The 21,948-nt window shown below is 38.8% G+C and overlaps 1 protein-coding gene across 3 annotated transcripts in view; it reads left to right on the top strand.

Annotated features, from left to right (window-relative positions):
* Window positions 1–21,130, top strand: part of arhgef19 (Rho guanine nucleotide exchange factor 19) — a 40,572-nt gene extending 19,442 nt beyond the window's left edge. For all 3 annotated transcript variants that reach the window (XM_088331699.1, XM_088331698.1, XM_088331700.1), the window contains 15 exons: window positions 838–1,432; window positions 2,344–2,805; window positions 4,764–4,890; window positions 6,921–7,006; window positions 7,078–7,334; window positions 9,371–9,531; window positions 9,610–9,762; window positions 11,014–11,143; window positions 12,991–13,065; window positions 13,125–13,214; window positions 14,012–14,175; window positions 17,090–17,248; window positions 17,341–17,420; window positions 17,578–17,682; window positions 20,687–21,130. In XM_088331699.1, the coding sequence (XP_088187825.1) occupies window positions 859–1,432; window positions 2,344–2,805; window positions 4,764–4,890; window positions 6,921–7,006; window positions 7,078–7,334; window positions 9,371–9,531; window positions 9,610–9,762; window positions 11,014–11,143; window positions 12,991–13,065; window positions 13,125–13,214; window positions 14,012–14,175; window positions 17,090–17,248; window positions 17,341–17,420; window positions 17,578–17,682; window positions 20,687–20,841 (2,778 nt within the window). In that variant the 5' untranslated portion in view covers window positions 838–858 and the 3' untranslated portion in view covers window positions 20,842–21,130. The remainder of the gene's footprint in view (window positions 1–837; window positions 1,433–2,343; window positions 2,806–4,763; window positions 4,891–6,920; window positions 7,007–7,077; window positions 7,335–9,370; window positions 9,532–9,609; window positions 9,763–11,013; window positions 11,144–12,990; window positions 13,066–13,124; window positions 13,215–14,011; window positions 14,176–17,089; window positions 17,249–17,340; window positions 17,421–17,577; window positions 17,683–20,686) is intronic.
* The last annotated feature ends 818 nt before the right edge of the window (window positions 21,131–21,948 follow it).

Raw genomic sequence — 21,948 nt, 5'->3', positions numbered from 1 at the left:
GCCTCGGAGTATTGGGCGACTTTTATTTTATTAAATAAAACCTATGGATCGTCAACGCATTTGAGTTCTCCCTTCATGCCTCCTGCCTCCGTTCTGGTCCGGTCACCTTCCACGCCACCACGTCTCGTGACAACCTCCACTTGATAAGGTTGTTAATTGTCTTTTAATTGTTAATAATTGTTCCGATCATCTATTGGTTACATCCACAAAATCCTCACAAAATGTGAGGATAACAACGCATGTGCCTTTTTTGTATTTATGACCTCAAGCTTTTTTTCTATTTTATCATCCTCTTGTTTTTCCCTTTAACATCACTGCAAGACTTGGACTCATAGCTAAACAAATTAAAGTTTGTGAGATTCTGAAATTAACTGAGACATGGAGCACGGTGTTTTGTCGAGGTTTCGGACAACAGCGTATCGTCATTTTCATGGTGCTGTGATCCTCATACTTTTCAATTGGAAATTCTCCAAATCCCTGATTTTTTTTTTAATAGCAGACCAGCATCTTAAATGACATTGATCGGTAGCAGACAAGCATCTAAGAGACGTAACTCTACAAACACACCAACGCTGCAAAGTTAGAATTGTGTATGGTTTTGGGCACGTGAAATAATTTGTCATCCATGTCATATGGCGGGGTATTTTGTAACAATGGGCCAAAAAACATCTTATTTCACATCTTAAAATGAAAAAGTAGTAACGTGGGGACACGATATCTTAGGGGTCTACTGTGTGGCAGCTGTAGTTGAGCAAAATCAATGATTTCTACATCTGACTTTTATTCCAATTTGTATGTTTACTCTCACCCTTTTGTTTCCTATTTCTGCCGTCTCAGATCCAGCGTCCCTGTGTAATCATGCTTCCTGGGTATGGCCTCCCTCCTTTTCCTGATTTCCACCCTTACCGTCAAACGTTGCACTGCAGAGGAGACGACACTGGCATGTGGCTTTCCGGTCCGGGCGACCCAGCGGCTCCGATGGCTGGTTTGCGTCACCATGGTGATGACAAAAACTACGAAAACCGGCCTCTCCCACATTTATGTTGCTACAAACACGTCGCAGTATGCCAAGAGGAAACTTTGACTTTTATCGATCTTCACTCACCAGCAAAAGCCAAACTAAACTGCTCTTCCAGTGATAGACAATGGGAAGAATACCCAAGAACAGGCCGGGGGCACCAACCGATAATTTCAAGTCTGGAACAGACTGACGAAGGAGCACAACGTGCCATATCCGAGAATCGTCTCCAGCACGTTTCTCAAAGTCTCCCTTTGAACTTTCCCCTGTCCTCATTCTACACAAACAGACACTCATGGGACTCTTTGATACCTTGCTCTCCATCCCCGCCCGAGGGTCCAGAGTTTCAAAACTCGGTCTCATGCCACCCGCAGAGGCGAGCGTCCCAAGGTTCCCTTAAAGAGAAGTCCATTCGTGAGTGTGCATTTTTTTAAATATTTCTTTTTAATCTTTGCAGATGTTGAACAGACAGCATGTGTTATTTGACCACCAGATGTCCCTGTATTGTGTCATTCGACCGAAAACCAGTGCTAGAGAGAGCAAGGCAGAAGGCAGACAATTAATTTTCTAGGCTGTGTTGCTGACTCTCTGCAGAAGGTCTGTTGAGGTTATGCAATATATAATCTGAACTCATTAGAGTATAAAGTAACCCAAATTTGGTCAAAAACGGAACGATCTGCTATGTGAGACGATTTGATCCTACTTTTTGGGTCATTTTGCACGAACTAACCTAATATTTGGGTTTATTCTGAACAAAATGGTCTTTTTCGGAAAAAAGGCAATTTTCTTTAAAAATAATAATGAAATTATACCTGAATTGTTGGGCTTAGAAATAGAAATACCCAGTTATGTCCTTTTTTTGGACAAAGTGACGCATATTTGGGGGTTTTCTGAACAAAATGACACTTTATTTTTGTTTTTTTTATTTATAAAAAATAATTTAGAAAGGTTGTTTGGGTTTGGAATCCAATAAATCAGTTTTGTTTTTTGAGGGTACCCTGAGTGATTCAAATATAAAATAATAATTAAATGATATATTTGGGGTGGCAGTTTATAGGGGGATCTTTATTAAACAGGATTATCCAGATTATGGATTCACTATATTTGTTTAAAATCTTACTAATACTGTTTTTTTTTTTTTCAGTTTATAGCCCACCAATTTTTGTGTTTTGTACCAAAGCAAATCCATTTCACTTATTCTGTGTTTTTTTTGTCTGTCAGATTGATTCAAATTGTACATTTAACATCCACTGTGTCATTTTGTGTCATTCAAATATGGTTATTTTTTACCTATGATTCTTTCAGAGTGCAATTTGTGTTTGCAGGTCGTAAGATGCAGGTGTATTCTCCAAACAGCCTCAGCGACGAGTCCCCGGATGCTGACTTCCTCTTCCCAGTCACTTTCTCATCCTACCTGGAGGAGGACCTCGATGAACAATACCCCCAAGACACGAGCGCTGCCCCTTTGTCTGGATGCCAGTTAGACTTGCAGAACTTCAGTCAGGATGACGTTTTCCATCTACCGACTGAAAGGTTGCCCATATCGCAGGATTTGTTACCGGGTGGGAGGGAAGGTTGTCAGTGTGCGTTTACTTCAGCAAAGGCGGTCAACCTGCAACATGGTCGCCCAATCGACCACGAGCGGCGACGCTTTTCCGCGTCCGAACTGATTTCTAGACTGCAACTGTCCCAAAGGAAGAATACATTTGCCTTGAAGCTGGGAAAGTCACTGTCAGCCAGAGTCACCTCTGGGGACAGACAAAGTTCCGGTGTTCCAGGCCCAGAAAGTAAGTTTCCATGAATTTACACGGTTCTGTCTTCACTCCTCAAAAATACTGTTATTTGCCGGATGAGTCCAACTTTCTACTAATGGGCTGGGCCCCTGGGAAGGCACGAGGCTCTGTCAAGGGGTGTGCACTTAACCTCTGTAAATTATTTTTAGTTTTTAACTGTCCTAGAATAAAGTGCAACTGCACCTCTTCTACACTAAGGGGGAGTGACATGCTTACTTGGGGGACGCGAAAGGTTTCCTTTTTACTAAGAGAAGCAAGACCGAAAATAATCGGGAAGCACTGACATGAAGGAACATTGTGTATTAATTATTGTCTCTTAGTGGTGATTTTTTTTATTTGTATAATAATCAGAAATACTCGAATTGTCATATAAACCTGCATTTTTTTTGAAAACTTGTCCAAGACCTTTGTATTTATTTTACAGCACATGTGACTCACCTAGAGAGAGCTGACATGTTTGTCAGCCATTTTGCTGCTATTGGAGACAGATTACCCAAAGTTTTTTGAACTACCCAATAGATTTATATATTTTAAAAAAATAAATCGCAACAAAAGGTTTCTACGTGTGCCTTTTATTTTGTTTACAGTTAAAATAATATTTTGTAGCTTTGATAAACATCTTTTTTTTTTTTTTTAAAGACTTGAACTTTATCAATTGATTGATCAATACTCACTTTGTGTCAGTCATAACTATAACAACAACACATTGTTATGAGCACCATAATACTAATATATATATAGATATTGCAGAAAGTGCATATGGAAATGGGTACGTTTATTTATTCAAAATGTGTCATCTGTAAACATTATACAAGTGCTCCTATGAGTAATGTCACACATACCTTGGCTAAGAAAAATAGATCGCTCATTCTTATTAAGTGGCGTTATCTTAGCTGTGCACATTAGTAGCTTGAATAAACCAAAATGAATATACTAATGCTGCATCAGTCAAATGTAATGATTGGCCAGTTACGGCTGTAGAGGTCTCTCATTCACGTGAAGCAAATTTAAATCAGCAAAGGGTAAAAATCCGAGTACAAAATGTTCAAATATTCACTCTGTATCTCTAGTACAGAAAACTAACACATTGTGTCCTGATTGAGAAAACCATTTTCTTGGTCGGGCAGCCGTCAATCTGAATCAAAGAGCTGCCATTTTTATTTAAATCGGCTCAATGCACAATGTGTGGATACGCACAAATTTATTATTATACAACATTAATATATTGTTTTTTTTTTTCATTTTGCACGTGCCTACATTTTAATTTGTTGTACTTACACTGAGTGGACAAGCCATCCAAATCTATTTTGTACATACAATGACAAAGGGCTTTCATTGATTCATTTATTGACTATTTGTTTGTTCGTTTGTTCATTCATTTGTTCATTCATACATTTGTTCATTCATTCATTCATTCAAACTCAGCAGGAGTGTTACAAAAAAGAAAAAAAAACATTCCATAAACAAAACAAAACTCAAATGTACTGACTAATGTTCAGAAGCTCGTCCAATCACAACAGCCTTACGCCTGCGACTGATTATGGCCAAGCGCTCCTGTGCCTCACCCACAAATAGAGAGGAGACACGACCAAGTTGTGTTACTACTTCTATAGAAAAATTTATAAGAAATTCTAAAGAGGAACATAAATGCTAAAACTCTTTGTTACAAGTTGTGTCAGCTGATTAAATATTACAGTCAAGTGACTTATTGTCAGGATTTTTTATCATAATGTGCTTATAAATGTGACATTATATTTGGCCGTTATCGGTTCGTTAACAATATTACACTATGTTACCAATGCAGCAAATATTGTGTAATTAAAAAAAAATAATTTAAAGAAAAAAGGTCCATCTGATTGATTTTTCATGTGCTCTGCCTTTTCAAATAGATGCTCCTTTTTCTTCCTGCTAGCATTTTAATACAGTTTTGCTTGTGTTACATCTTGTTCTAGATAAGACCAACGCAAAACTACGAGGCTCTAGATGTAGTGAGAGCGCCCCCCATAGTCCTGTAGGACCAGGCCCTTCACTGCCAAGTGACAATGGAGTTTCAATGCCTTGGTGGAGTGCCAAACTTGGGTAAATATTCCATACCAAAACAGACATATGGTAGTTTGATAAGAATATTTACTTAATTGTATTTTAGTGTTTTTCAACCTGTGTGACGCACGTGTGTCGCACAAAATTGTCTAAAACCTTTAAAAATAACTCTTCATATTACAGTGTTTTACAAGAATATAAGGCGCACATTGGACTTCCTGGAAATTTCGGGGTTTTTAGATGCGTCTTGTAGTCCAGAAAATACAGTAAAGATATTTCAATATTCTCAGTTTGTCAACCATTTTGCGCTAGACATAATTTTGTTTAATTGAAATAATTTAAGGCCAATCATCCATCGAATAAAGTACATATTTTGAGGTGTCCCTAAAAGGTTAAAAACTTTTTTGATTAATTATGTGTTAACAATGCCCAAAAAATATTTTTTTTTCCACTGATCGGATCTGTTTTTATTTTACTTTTATCAGAGATGTTCAGGGCAGAATGCATTAGGTCTGAGGGGTGGGGCGTGTAGGGATTAGCTGGAGAGTGATGCTCGTAACCCGTATGGTCTGTTTTTTTTTTGTTTTTTTTTGTTTTTTAGCATGGAAAAAAGTAAGGAAAGGTCTGCTCCTAGTAGAGTTTGAACGTCAATCCAAACCCCAAGAGAGATTAAAAAAAAAGAGTTTATTTAAGCAGATCTAAGAAATGCATGTACCGGTACTTGCATCATGAATGAGCCGACTTAGGCTGTAATCGTGACTTTGAGCCAGGAGATGGCGTTAGCGAGTAACAAAGCTCCAGATTCTGTACAGCTACTTTAATTTTAGACACCAGTTTCATGCTATTTATAATCTCAAATTAGTTTTCCTCATCATTTGTGGTGACTGTGGCTCGGGAACATAGATAGTTCATTTATTTTGATTGATTTTTGATGTAATTTTGGATTTTACTTTTTCAAAGATTCACAATATTTGTATCTTCTTTTCTTTAAATATTACACAAATAATTCTAAATGCACTTTGAAATAAAATGTATTATTATTATTATTATTATTATCATTATTATTAGATAGATAGATAGATAGATACTTTATTAATTCCCATAGGGAAATTCACACTTCCAGCAGTATCCTTGTGTTGAAAATAAAATAATAATAAAATCAAAGAAATAGAATACATAAATACCCAATATAACGTGTTGATATAGAGTATTTAAATAGTGCTACATAAAATTCACACTGTAATAAAAGTAGGGTAATATGCAAATGTGGGGGTGGGGTTTAATGTGGGCTTTTACTCCCCCGGGTGGAGTTAAAGAGCCTCATGGCATATTATTATCATTATTGTTGTTGTTGTCTTAAAAAATGAGCAAAAAAATATGCCAGCAAAACAAAAAATGTAACAGGGTCTAGTTTTTGTTCTTTTTTAAATATGTTTAGTTTTTGGGGGGTCATAATTTCAATCAGCAAAACTGTGTGCAGGATTTTTACTTTATTCGTTTTCTTTCTATATTACTTTTGTGTGCAGTGTTAAACAGCTTCACAAAGCAAGCAAAAATTATTTGCCGATAAGGCAAAAAACAAAATACATTTTACTACGCTCTAACGTTTTCAGGGTTTTTTTTTCTTTTGTAAAACGAGAAAATAATAATGAACATGAGCAAAATTATCAACAAGATTTGTACTTTATTTGGTTTATTTTGCTTATACTTACAGTGCAATCTTACACAGCTTTAATAAACAGAATACGTCATTAATTGTACTGTACTACTTTCATGAGCAGATAATTAGAAACTAAAAATAAAATTCTTGTTGTTCTTGGAATTTGACGATTAATGTATAGTGCTTTTGAATTTCCAATTTTCTATATATATTTTTTTGAAATAAAAATGTTCATGTACAGTAATGTATACCATGTATTATAATAATTACAATCATTATAAAAATGTATTTAATTTTGACATTTTTATGGGCAGTGTGAAATTTATATTAAAAAGAAATCTTGCATCAGAAAAGGATGAGAAACACTTTAAATGTAATTGTTTATTTTCTTATTTTTTTATTACAACAGCTTGCGAAAAAGGTCCACAGAGGCAGATTTGAGCACGCCGACCGTTGTCTCCTCCACCAATCGCCTGTCGAGGTTCTTGCCCAGTTGTAAGTGTCCGTCCTCTATTTTCCTCAGTTCCAAAGTGCATATCTAAAAAACCTTTCCATGTCTCCTGCAGCCATCCTTTATCAAGAATACAGCGACGTGGCCATCAACCGAGAGATCCAAAGGCAACAGGGCAAGGAGCCGGGCTCGGAGGAAGACAGCCTCCGGGATGAGGGTTCGGACGGGACGCCGTCTCCGTCGAGCCTTTCCCCGTCGAGCTCCTTTTGCTCCTCGCGTGGTTCGGCTTTTGCCCTGTGGCAGGACATTCCTGATGTACGCTCCAGCGGTCAGCTGGACAACTTTAGCAACGAGCAAAGGAAATTGCAAGAGGTTGTTTTCGCTTTATGTCACAGGCAATGTCAAAGACGATTATCCATTAGGTCTGCGACAAATGTCTATTTTAATCAGTTGAATAGTCACTGACTTTTGAAACAATTAGTCGAATAATCAGGTAATTATTTAATGTTTCTTAAATTTAGCATGAAGTTGATTTATTTATTTGGCAAATTATGATGAACACCAGAAAAATAGGTACAATTATAATACCATATTTTCTGGACTATAAGGTACATCTAAAAATCCCAATATTTGCGATGGTTAGTGAAATTTTTTTGACTGATTACCCATTGCACTAATATATACTGTAAGTGTATATGTAATGTGCAATGGTTACACGCAAATAAATACAGTAGCTCTTACTGTAGTTTTAATATCATGTGCCTTGTAATCCAGTGTGCCATATATATGAAAAATATATGACAAAAAACTATTTTTTCAGGGGTGGGTCTTATAATCTGCTGCACGTTATAGTGCATAAAATAAGGTACATCTTTTATTGAACATGCTGGGGATTTGTACAATTTTTTTAAAAAAATGATCTATTTAAAACCAAACACAGTTCTCAGTACGTATGCTCAGTCAGGGAATAAATTGATAATGAAACCGCTGTCCATTTTTAGGGACAGCAAAATACATTAATTGATTCATTCTCTTCACTGCTTATTCTCAGTAGGGTCACAGGGGTGCTGGAACCCATCCCAGCCAACTTTGAGGAAATGGGCTTGGGACACCCTGAAATTGTTGCCAGCCAGTCTCAGGGCACACAGAGACAGACCAGTCATTTGCTCACTCACACCTAGGGACTATTTGGACTTGCCAATTAACCTAACATGCTAGATTTAGGAGTGTGGGAGGAAACCGGAGTGCTCAGAGAAAACCCACAAAAGCACGGGGAGAACATGCAAACTTCACACAGGAATCCTGGGAGTTGAATTTGTACCCATGACCTTAGAACTGTGCCGTAGACACACTAACCACTAAGCTGACGTGCCGCCCCAGCAAAATACATAATACATTTTATTCAAATAAACATTTATATCCCTGAAACCAAGAACAGAAAGGGACATGAATTTAGCAGTGAAATCAAAGATCAGACCAATGCAAGCGCTGGTTACTTCCATCTTCCTATACGCTTGTGAGACATGGACTCTCACAGCAGAACTGGAAAAGAAAATCCAGGCCTTGAAGATGTGATTCTACAGAAAACTTCTAGAAATAATCTACTAAGCCCATGTGTCAAACAAAGCAGTGCACAACACCATTAGATGGCACATTGGACCCCAGGCAGAACTGTTGTCAAATGTGCGTCAACGTAAACTTCCATGGAATGGTCACGGCACAAGATCATCAGGACTGGTCGAGATAGCCTAGATGGTAGGGCTGGGAGGTCGCTGGTTCAAGCCTCGGCCGAGAACAGGCTTATCAGCGGCAGTAGAAACAATATCATGTGCATGTTTGTCAGGCACAGTCTGGCATGAAGCTCAAGCTCTCTTATATAACAAAATATATCCCTTCAAAATGTATAATGCATGTCATGAAAACGGTTTTTGCTTGAATGTTACTTAAATCTTACGAAAACAAGTCAGACTTCGTTATGTTCAACTGTCCAATGTGCTCTTTAAATGTTCATGCGTAACCGAGCTACTGCCTTGAAATGCAAGGTTTGCCTTTTAAACTTTGTAGTTTGTCTTTTCACCACCGTATACAAGCTAAAATGCTTGGAAAGTTTTTCTACACGATCTTGATGTTGACGCAGGTATTTCTGTATGTTTATGTTAATGCTTGAGACTGAGACACTGTTTCGCATGTGCGACTCTCAACAGAGATATTCATGTAGATGTAATGCCTCGCTCTGTTGGAAAAAACGTTTGGCGACAATAGTCGTCTATAAAATTAATTGTTTTTCTATCACGGATTTTTGTAGACAATTAATCGTTGCAACCCTAAGGCCACACACTACATTATTGCCTTGGGTTTTCCTTTTTACGTGAGCTTAAATCTAAGTCAAGCATGACTTCTTAATACAGGCCAAGTTTGAGCTGGTGACGTCTGAGGCCTCTTACATCCGAAGTTTGACCATCGCCGTGGACCACTTCATGCTTTCTCCGGAGCTCTCTGACTGTCTTGGTGCTCAGGACAAGCAGTGGCTCTTCTCCAAGCTGCCCGAAGTCAAAGATGTCAGCGAAAGGTGAAATTTCGAGGCGCTCTTCCATTGACTGACATTTCCATCCTACACATCGCTTCCAGCTCTTTCCTTCACTCGCAGATTCCTTCGAGACTTGGAGCACAGATTGGAGGAAGATATTCTGCGTTTTGACGTTTGTGACATTGTTTTGGAGCACTGTCCGGCTCTGCGTCGAGTGTACTTGCCTTATGTGACCAACCAGGCTTACCAGGAGCAAACTTACCAGCGTCTGTTGTAAGCAATTTTTTTCGTTATGCAGGCATGAAAATCTCTCCTTTTTGGCAAAATTTGCCAGTTGGAAGGAAAAAAGAATGACCTTCGTGAATTGTGTTTATCTGAGGAGAAAATGTTTTTTGGGCGGGTTAAAACTTTGCAGAGTGAATCGGGCGTTTGAAGTGGAGTATTTGAGTTTAAATCAGTGTAGTTTGCGCTGGAGATGTTGCCTGTTGGACCATTCAACTGTTATGTTATAAGCGAGGATCACCGTCAGTGGAAGATGCAGCAAAGGATGAATCACACCAAACTTCTTTCTTTTCTCCAGCTCGTGATGTATAAATTTTAATGTAAACAGACTCAAAGGATGCCAATTGCCAAGATTGATCATTGCAGTTCATAGAATCCGTACATCATGAACTGCAACACCAACATATTTTATTGATGTACTGTATTCGGTGAATTTGTGTTTTTAACTTCTTGGCACACGGATCGACAGTGGCTAGTTGTAGAGAATGTATCACCAAAGTAACCGATCCGGGCTAAATTTAAAATGCAATCTAATATCCCAGTCAACAATGCTAAGAACAGGGGCCGTGGATGCACTTTTTTGTCAGGCGTGGCCGGCTCTTTTTTCCCCCCCAACTTAAACAGGACCGATGTGGCCGGGGTGCATTATCCCTGATCGCCTATGAAGACCACTAAAGCATGTCATTGGGGCCTGCCTAAAATGAACTGCACTGTCGTGGCCGTAACCCATTATCTTTGGTTTACCATTGCTGCGAGCGGGGGCAGTTCGAATGCATGTTTAAAATGCGGGCCGGGCTAATTTGCGGATTTTTGCAAGGAATTACACTATTCTATTTTTCTAATATGTATGTGTCTAAAGAGACCTCCATATATTTATATGTATGTTTTCTTTCTTTGATTTTATCTTTAACTTCGGTTGCCAAAACATGCCTGCATAAAGTTCAAATCCTCTAATTAAATAACCAGCTGAAGGAGGTGGAATGACACAAATGAAAAACAACCATGCATTTAAAGTTTTTCTTCAGTGAAATGGTGACAATTAAATGAGTTTATATATAAAATGTAGTGGTAAATACAGTACTACTACTATAATACATTTTGGGGTGTTATGGTGTGAATCCTGTCCACAGTGTCCCCTTGTATTGATTTGTTATGTTGTGCTTCCGATTTGTTTAGATAATTTCCCGAGAATAAGCGGTCTAATAAAAACTGATTATTTCAACATTTATCTTGTGTCCTCAGTCAGGAAAAAGCTCGCTTTCCAGCCACATTGGCCCGTCTGGAGGAGGACAGCATCTGCCAGAGACTTCCTCTGACTTCCTTCCTTATTCTCCCATTTCAGAGGATCACTCGTCTTAAAATGCTGGTGGAGGTAAACTCTAAGTGCACAGATACTGGTGTTACAATTGCACGTTGAAGTACAGTAGACCTCCGGCATATTAATCCGTACCGAAGTGGGAATCATGAGATTAAATTGCTGTATGGCAGGGGATAGAAACATATGGTACTTAATGCGTTCTTAACGCCTGGCAGTCGAGGAAAAATCTTGAAAAATAGTAAAAGTACATACAAGGTACTACTTAAAAGTAACACGTATACATGTCAAAGACATTTTACATTGTTTTTACCTTTGTTGTGTCGTAACTTTAGCTTGTACGGTGGAATGAGTGGGTGGATGAAGATGCGGGGAGGGGACGGCAGATTCAGATTAAAACAGATTTTAAAACTTCCACATGCAAGCTTTGCCATGCCTTTAGAAAATGTTGTTGCTTTTGTCGCTTCCTTATTCTTGAAGGGACCACGATTCGTCGCTGTATCGTTGTAGTGCAACCGAAAACGAGCACTACAACGGACATGGAAGAACATAAACTGCAAAGACTCAAATTAACTAAATTGCACCTTTTTTCTTATTTTTTTTGCCCATGTCTTATAATGTTTTTAATTTTGGGGGGTACCTGTGATGCAAGATCTCATACCATCATTTCAGCTTTCTCTAGGTGTTATGTAACCATGTGATGTAAAATACATACAAATTTAATTTAAATTTTTAATAATTTAATATATAAATAAATATATATATATATATATATATATATAATATATATAATATATATATATATAAATATAATAATAAATATATAAATAATAATTTTAATTTTAATTTATTTAAATTTAACCTTCGAGTATTTTAAAGAAATGAATGTTTATCCGGTAGTTCATGTAATTTTGCTTATTATTTAAATTGTTATTGTTTGTGTTTTTTTGCCACAGTGAGGCGCTAAATAATGCAGTATGTCCTTTTCATAATTTTTCCAACCACACGTGTGTCAAAGAAGTCTCAAAAATGAGTCGCAGGTATTTTGCCCGAAACTAGCAAGAATTTCTTCTCTGTCGAAAACTAGTCTTGTCTTCTTAATCTACTTTAAAAACTACGTTATTCTCATATAATGAAACCTAGGTTTTTTTTTCGCTGAAAGCTAGCTTTATCTTCTTTGACACAAATGTAGACTCTTCATATACGATGAAAGCTAGCATTGTCTTCTTTTACATACGTTAAGTAAAACAAGACAAACGTCTTCTAAACCTATTTTAAAACATTCACTTACGAAGATTGTCATGCCCCCTGAATAATTTGTTTGATTTGATTGCCTCCTAATTCTTAATAATTCTCCTATTCGTCGTTTGGTTACAACCATATTCCTTGCGAGTTTGCTTTCTTTGTATTTAAACTCGGTTTCCCTCGTCATTATCTTCTTGCTTCCCCCTTTAGAATCACCCCAGGTCTTGGGACCCATAACTAATAAATAAAATAGAAACATTACAGTATTGTATTGCCGACTCACAAAGTCTTTACAAAGCATATAAGATCCTAAACTGAATCAATCGAAAGACATTGTGGGAGATAGTTTAGCCAATAGCTCATATTCATGATTTCGTGACGCAAACAAATAGCAGACCAGGATCTTATATGACGTTAACCATTAACGGATAGGCATCTTAAATACATAACTCGCACAGTCATACGTAACAAACCCACGTCGCTTAAATTTTGTTAGTTTTTGGGCATGCAAAAGAATTAGCTGTTGCTGTTGTATGGTCGGGTAAATGTCATAACGAAGGGCCGAGGAAACACTTGTAAAATATGGGAGCCGTGAACCCGGGGTTTACTGTACAGTAAAAGCAATATGATCGCAATCATGAATATAAAAATATCAACAGAACATCCTTAAGAGGACAACTCCAGGCTCCAGAGATGAGGACACCGCAACTATGGCTTTCAATGAGTTAAAGAAGGTGCTGAAATGGATTTCCAAAGACTTTTGGACAATCTTGACTTTTGTTCCTCATCTTAGATCGTCAAAGAGTGCAACTCCAGCGTGCAGTCCATGAAGAGGATGGAGGAGCTCATCCACCTCAATAAGAAAATTCAATTTGAGGGCAAGGTGAGATTTCTAAAACCCAAAGTAACTTGGGAATTTGTTTCTGCCCTGCCAAAAGTTAGGTAAAAATGACTAAAATAGCCGTAATTTTCGCACTATAAGGCACACCCCCAAAAATATTTTTGGGTGATATATTTTGCATATGTAAGGTGCACTGGACTATTATGTGCATGGAATCAAAACTACAGAATTAGGGTTGCCCCCCCAAAAAAAAATAGGAAAAAAAAAAAAAAATAGCATTTCAGCTTTCACAGCTACAATTAATTGTGGCGACAAACAATTAATATTTTTATTTAGGTAAGGCTTTAGAAGACCACTCTATATGATCCTCAAGGGCATAACAGTTACTGTATGCAGAACAAGAGTATGTCATTTTGTGCAAAACATTACTGTGAACAAAAATCTTCATACAAGTCATCACAATGCGTTTCCTACTTATGGACGATTATTATCTAAAGCAACAACAAAAGAAGATTTGCAATAACCTCTTTGAAAGTTTGGAATATTGCGCATTTACATGTTAACCACAAGAGGGCAATCAAAAGCCACTTTGTTTCTCAAAGACAGAACAGTATTGAGAAGAGGAGGATTAAAAAAAGCAGCGAGATAGAGAGAGCGGTGAATTAAAAAAAGAAGAAGCCCGACTCGGCCTGAAGCCCTAACTAACGATTGACATTTGACCCAAAATTCGGGTCGGGTTAAGGTTCGGACTTAAGATTTTACCTGTAATTTGGGGTTTTTAGGTGCACCTCAAACTCAGGAAAATATGTTACTTTAACAGAAATCGTCTTTCTTTCTAGATCTTTCCTCTGATTTCTCAGTCTCGCTGGCTTGTGAAGCACGGCGAACTTCTGGAAGTGGATACGCAGACCATGAGTATTTCCGGATCCAAACTCAAGCTGCCCACCAAGCCCGTGTATTTGCACCTCTTCAATGACTGCCTTCTTCTGTCCAGAAGGAAAGAGTAGGTCAACAGATGTCAACTTTTCACATTAAAAGAAAGGACTTCATTACAGCCCACACTATCACACCGTTCACTTTTCACAGTCTCACTACTACACTAATTTGTATTATGCATTGTGTTCTGCATTACGATTGGATAAAGAGTCCCTCTGCTTTTTCTCTCCTTGTGCGTCTATAACGTTGTGGTTTAATATGAACATTAATCCGTTCTGAGGTGGGAACCACAAAGTGAAATTGCCATGCAGCAGGGATAGTGACTTAGCTCTGAACCCCGAGATAAAAACAAACAAATACTATGCCGTTAATACTATGAATGTGTAATATACATGTATATAATTAAATAACTTTGTAAATAGATATACCAGTACATGTAATGACCAGTTCGGGGGGCTTAGGGTTGGGCGCCTGCCCCGAGAATGGGAGGTCAGAGGTTCAGGCCTCGGACGAGTCATACATAAGACTTATAACATTGGAACCCATTGCCTCTCTGCTTGGCGCTCGTCATTATGGGTTGGTTTTGGGGGGTTTGGTCACCTGATGACAAAAAATTGTGAAAATTCCTTCCCCAAAAAAGAAGAAACAAATAAATATGTAATGGGAAAATGAAAAGCTATGTACCTTTGGTGTGACGTGACCTAAACTAGTTGTAAATTATAACCTTATCTTCTTTGTTCCTTTATCTTCTTTGTTTTCTTTTATCCTCACTGTTAAATGTGAAACTGGAGTGCCACGTCCAATTTCGTTGAAACAATATGTTCAACCAATTTTGTAACTATGACAATAAAGGTATGTTCTATTGAATAGAATAGGAGGCTGAATAGAATAGAATCTATTCTATTATATTCTATATTCTACATTGGTTGGAGTACCGAGTGGATGCAGAGGTGCGAGTAGATGGCGGATTCTAATTAAAACCGATTTAAAACTTTCACTTGTGATGATTGTAACGCCGTTAGATGAATTTGTTGCTTTGATCGCCCACTCATTCTTAACAATAATCCCTATCACCGATTGGTTACAGACACGCAAACTAGCGAGGCTACCGATTTGTGTACCTTGATAATATCAAGCTTCTTTTCCATGGTTATCATGGGTTTGCTTCTCCCTTTAGCATCACTGAAAGCCTCGAGACCTAATTACAGTTTCTTTTGGGAACATAACCCCACGATGAATGAAGATTCATACAGGGAGTGCAGAATTATTAGGCAAGTTGTATTTTTGAGGATGAATTTTATTATTGAACAACAAGCATGTTCTTAATGAACCCAAAAGTCTCATTAATATCAAAGCTGAATATTTTGGAAGTTGGAGTGGGGCTTTTTTAGTTTTAGCTATTTTAGGAGGATATCTGTGTGTGCAGGTGACTATTACTGTGCATAATTATTAGGCAACTTAACAAAAAACAAATGTATACCCATTTCAATTATTTATTTTCATCAGGGAAACCAATATAACAGCTCAACATTCACAAATATACATTTCTGACATTCAAAAACAAAACAAAAACAAATCAGTGACCAATATAGCCACCTTTCTTTGCAAGGACACTCAAAAGCCTGCCATCCATGGATTCTGTCAGTGCTTTGATCTGTTCACGATCAACATTGCGTGCAGCAGCAACCACAGCCTCCCAGACACTGTTCAGAGAGGTGTACTGTTTTCCCTCCTTGTAAATCTCACATTTGATGAGGGACCACAGGTTCTCTATGGGGTTCAGATCAGGTGAACAAGGAGGCCATGTCATTAGTTTTTCTTCTTTTAGACCCTTTCTTGCCAGCCACGCTGTGGAGTACTTGGATGCGTGTGATGGAGCGTTGTCCTGTATGAAAATCATGTTTTTCTTGAAGGATGCGGACTTCTTCCTGTACCACTGCTTGAAGAAGGTGTCTTCCAGAAACTGGCAGTAGGACTGGGAGTTGAGCTTGAGTCCATCCTCAACCCGAAAAGGCCCCACAAGCTCATCTTTGATGATACCAGCCCATACCAGTACCCCACCTCCACCTTGCTGGCGTCTGAGGCGGACTGGAGCTCTCTGCCCTTTACCGATCCAGCCACGGGCCCATCCATCTGGCCCATCAAGACTCACTCTCATTTCATCAGTCCATAAAACCTTAGAAAAATCCGTCTTGAGATTTTTCTTGGCCCAGTCTTGACGTTTCAGCTTGTGTGTCTTGTTCAGTGGTGGTCGTTTTTCAGCCTTTCTTACCTTGGCCATGTCTCTGAGTATTGCACACCTTGTGCTTTTGGGCACTCCAGTGATGTTGCAGCTCTGAAATATGGCAAAACTGGTGGCAAGTGGCATCTTGGCAGCTGTACGCTTGACTTTTCTCAGTTCACGGGCAGTTATTTTGCGCCTTGGTTTTTCTACACGCTTCTTGCGACCCTGTTGACTATTTTGAATGTAACGCTTGATTGTTCGATGATCACGCTTCAGAAGCTTGGCAATTTTAAGAGTGCTGCATCCCTCTGCAAGATATCTCACTATTTTTGACTTTTCAGAGCCTGTCAAGTCCCTCTTCTGACCCATTTTGCCAAAGGAAAGGAAGTTGCCTAATAATTATGCACACCTGATATAGGGTGTTGATGTCATTAGACCACACCCCTTCTCATTACAGAGATGCACATCACCTGATATGCTTAATTGGTAGTAGGCTTTCGAGCCTATACAGCTTGGAGTAAGACAACATGCATAAAGAGGATGATGTGGTCAAAATACTCATTTGCCTAATAATTCTGCACTCCCTGTAGTGAAAAAGGTTGTCTCTTTTGTACTCACTGGTGCCGCCTGAGGCTAAAGGAGACACTGCATCTTGTGTGCTGAGCTCAGTCAGGAAAAGAAGAGTAGACAATCAATGTTTTCAAAACGAATAAACGAGAAACAATCGTCATGTACCGCATATGTGTCTTTGTTGCAGTGCTTGGAAGTTCCTGGTTTTTGTTCACGCCAAGATCAAAGAACTCAAAGTGAAAGATTTGAGTCAGAAGCTGCAAGGAATCTCGGGCTTCATCTTCCACCTTCAGTTGTGTGAAGGGCAGCAACTCAAACATCAAATTCTCCTCAAATCACACACGGAGTAAGTACTTGGGAACTCAAAGCGCAACTGGATGCTTTTAGTAAACATTTTAGGGTGGTAAATTATGTCGTGATTGTTTTGGGTGGCACCAGGAGTGGAAAGCAACGATGGATCGCCGCCATGTTTCCATCCGACCCTCTAGAAGACATCGAGCAAGCCAGTGAGAATGATGGTGCGTATACACGATGGATGAACTAAACAAATAAATACAAATAATTGTTGCTTTATTTTCCCTCTGTAAGTCTTTTTGTTTTGTTTTTATTTTATTTACAAAAGTCCACGTAACCCTGGGACACAATATGAATCTGTTGTGCATGTTGTGATTTCAGACATATCTCAGGTGCAGTGCATCCGAAGCTATCAGGCTCAAGAGCATGACGAGTTAACACTGGAAAAGGCAGACATTCTCCATGCCAAGACTGTCACCAGCGACGGTGAGAAAACACTTACAAATAAGGCCCGCTGTGGAAAAATGCAACAATCAGGGCAGTGCAGTTTGCTGAGGTCTAACCTAACTAGTGGTAAGATCCTAGGCCTACCCGAATTTCAAGCTGGGTCGGGCCTTAAGTGTCAATCATCAACTTTGGTTCCGGGCCGGGCTGTGTTTCTTTCTGGCTTACTTTTATTTTATTTTATAGTTTTAATATCTTTCCTGGGACAGCACGGCGGCGCAGTGGTTAGCGCGTGTGCGGCACAGTTCTGAGGTTGTGGGAACCTCCTGCGTGGGTTCAAATCCAGCTTCCGGCCTTACTGTGGGGAGTTTGTATGTTCTCCCCGTGCTTGCGTGGGTTTCCTCCGGGCACTCCGGTTTCCTCCCACATTCCAAAAAAAACATGCATTTCAGGTGAATTGGCCGGTCCAAATTGTCCCTAGGTGTGAATGAGCGAGCGAGTTGTCTGTCCCTGTGTGCCCTGCGATTGGCTGGCAACCAGTTCAGGGTGTCCCCTGCCCACTGCCCGAAGATAGCTGGGATGGGCTCCAGCACCCCCGCGACCCTACTGAGGATAAGCGGTGCAGCTAATAGATGGATGGATGGATGAATATCTTTCCTGTTGTGTGATTGAATGAAAGTGCATTATTGTTAACCACCAATAGATAGGGCTATCGCTCTATATCTGGACAAAATGAATGAAATCCTGTGTAACGCGATGCCATGTTGTTTGTTTCGCATACCTGTCAACCTGTACGTTTTTGCCGTACAAAGTACGTTTATTATGCATTTTAAGACGTGTACGACGTACAAGAAAATCTGCACGGAAAAACGCAAATGTGTACCATCCGGTATACACCGACTATCATGAAACGGCAAATCAATCAAGTCAAACGAGTTTGCGCAGAAGCCTCTATCTCGGTATCTTTTTTTTTCGTTGTAAACGAAGCCAGCGGTTTGATGCTACTGTGCGCATGCGTCTGCCGCCTGGGGATTTCCCATCATGCATCAATCCGATCACACGTGAACAAAGCGAAAACATAACAGTAGGACTACATTACAACATAGTTTTGAATTTTCTTTGGATACAATCATCAAGTTGCAATGGCCGAACCTGAATTATAACGCCGCACGTCATTCCGATCTGAAAACAACAGGCGGGGTTGATTGAGTAAATTTGAAATACATGTGGTCTTAAAAAACATCGGATTACATGTGGTAGTTGTGTAGTGAAAGGAAGTCCATCCCTTTTGAGATAACCGGCTTTTTCGGCTCAACTCATTAAAGAGAGCCGGCTCTCAGACGGCTCACTTGCTTTGATGCATTATATTACGAATTATTATGTTGTTTAAAGAAGTGAAGAAAAAAAGGAAGTATAAAAGGAGAAAAAGAAAAAAGACAGGTTTGTGGTTTTCCTTTAATCAGTACATTACCAACAATAATTTAATGCAGAAAATGAATTAATAATTTGAAAAAGAAAATGTATTATTCTACTTAATTATATTTGCTTGTATTTTTTCCTTCTACAGTGAACGTCCAAGCTACTTAAGTTTTGAACTTTTTTTACAATAAACCTCATTCATGTTGAGCAACTCAGTATGTCACAACAAATTGTTAATTGACAATATATAGGATATAACAAAACACATATACAATACAACATGTTAAACTACATAAATAAACATGTTAGAAAAAAATCATGGTGTAAGATTATTTTGTATTTTGTAAGGGAAAATATGACAGTTTGTGAGGGCATGGAGCCGTGGAGGTTGACAGGTATGGTTTCGTGAGTTTCCCAAAACAGTGTTGATTTTAATCTACGTCACTGTTATGTTTCTTTCTCTTTTTTGACAATGATCCGTGCAATAGATTTCACGTGGCTCTCGCTGCCCGTGGCTATGAAGGAAGAGGGGGACGTATTTGTCCCAAATCTTCATTCCCGATTGCTCACAAATAAAATATGCAAATTCGGGTTTTCTTTGGGCCTACTCGCTTAAATCAAGTTGATTTGTTCTTTCTCATTCATGCTGTCTTTTTGTCTGTGTCACCCTCTGTCTGACTTTCTCTCTGTACTTCTCTTTATCTTTCTCTTTCCCGTTGTCCCTCTCACTCTACCTTCTACCTGTCTCTCTCTGTATCTGTCTTTTTATGTCGACATCTGTCTTTCTTATTTTCTCTGTCTCTCAGTCTCTCTTCCTCTATGATTATTTCTGTCTTTGTCTTTCACTTTCTCATTCTGTGTCTCTTAATGTCTATTTCTGTCTCATTCTTACCCAAGCTGTCTGTCTCCCTCTCTTTCTGTCTTGAGTCTTTCTTATTCTCACAGTCTTCTCTGTGTCTGTCTCTTTCTCCTTTTCTTAAGTTTTGTTTTGTGTTTGTTTGTTGAATCTATTTTTTGTTAAATCTGCTGCCCAGACACGTGTTAAGCATGAGAACTATTAACATCAAAGGTCAATTCTATTCTAAATTCAGTTAGCCGAAATATTGAGTCCAATTTACTGTTGTTTTTCCAATTATTTGCCCATTTTAGATTTTGTGTGGGGACTTCTCATTTCAGTTTACGTTTGCTTGCTTTTATCAAAGTTTTTCTTTTTTTTGTCTTACTTTCTCTTTCTTTCTTTTCTTTCTTTCACTCACTCACTCACTCACTCACTCACTCACTCACTCACTCAATAGTCCTATCTAAGCTAAAGGTCCCCGGTTTGAGACCGGGTGAAAACATATGTTGGCCTGGAGAGGGATGGGCGCCACCAGGGTGTACTTGCCCAAGACACACCACGGCCGTAGTGATTAAGACATCACAACCAACCAAATAACCAGTCTTCTATGAACCAAAATTGTCATTATTTCACACATGCACCATTCACTGTTTATTCTATAAAAAAGTTCATTGTTGGAATCATTTTAGCCAATCATTTGCTGTAAAAAACCCTTGCAGAGATCCTTTTTTGAAAGCAGAGTGCCTACTCTTGCACATATATTTAATACAGTCCTTTCTTTCTTTGCAGGTTGGGTGGAAGGCATCCGTTTGTCGGACGGGGAACGGGGCTGGTTCCCTAAAGGCCACGTGGAGGAGATCACCAGTCGCCGCGCTCGTCTCCGGAACCTTCGGGAAAATATCCGCATCAAATGTGTCACGCAAAAACTGCAAGGCGAGGACTAGCACCAGGAGACCTAGCCAAGACTGTGTCAATCGAGTCAAATCTGAAATCAAAGTAAAAGCTCTTAACAGTGGCTAGTACATGAATTCATATGTTTTCTAGTAACGTTACCCGTTCTGTGACTTAGAGAGCTCAGAAAAACGACTTGAAACGTGTCGTCACAATCCTGTAACTCTGAAACACGAACACGCCATGTCCAAATGTTCCTCATGTGTGCCAGCACTCCAGTTTTATGTGCTCCTTGTGTTTTTTCATGTTTTATCCCACCAATAAAGAACAAAAGAGAGCAAATTTGGCCTGCATTTTTTTTCAAAATTAAAAATCTCATAGTTAAATCGCTGATATGTTTGTGGATTAACGTAGTATTGCTTTTTATTTAAGTCTGGGGTCTCAGTCTTAATTTACTTGGGTGGCCGACAGAGTTAGGGTCTGGGTAAGGTTGGGACGACCAAAAATCCTTTGCTAAAACTTATCCACTGTTTTCAATATCTTTTCAAGAAAATGCTAAGTAAAATACGATCTCAAAATAAAAAGAATAAAAAAGAATTAATATGAACATCGACTGGCCAATCAGAGTTAAATTAATTTATAATTCGTGGGGGTCTCTACGTACATTTAAGGGACAGTAAGTGTTATGTGACCACTATATGTCACTGTGTTGTTAAGTGCATGGATGTCAAACTCTGTTTGGCTCTGGGGCTGGATCAGTAAAAGAACTAAAATTTTCAGCTTTGTTTTTCAGTATTATGCTTTATCATTCAGCCTACATTAGTAACCTACCTTCTATATATTAAAAATATGGACACTAGGGGATCTTTTCTAAACACTACACATTTATTCAAAAACAATGGCAAAAAAAAACGTCCAAATGTTTGGCATTGGACGTGCTAACTGGTTTATTTTAACAGTTGAGTGATAGCAGTTTTATACCAATACCAACTCACCTCACTGTACCAACTCAACACTGCCCTCTAACGGTCGGATAGAACACTTGCTTTGCATATATTTTAAAAAATCATAACTTTCAAGAAAAATCACCTGGAGACTTGCTTTTTTTTTGACTTACTCAGAAATTTATGCCGGGCAGGATTAAATCAGCCAACCGTTGC

This window comes from Urocampus carinirostris, chromosome 3 (genome assembly GCF_059441175.1).
Source record: "Urocampus carinirostris isolate Australia breed hairy pipefish chromosome 3, RoL_Ucar_1.0, whole genome shotgun sequence".
NCBI lineage: Eukaryota > Metazoa > Chordata > Actinopteri > Syngnathiformes > Syngnathidae > Urocampus > Urocampus carinirostris.
Note: the sequence above shows the minus strand (reverse complement) of the source record. Positions and strands in the feature narration are given on the sequence as shown.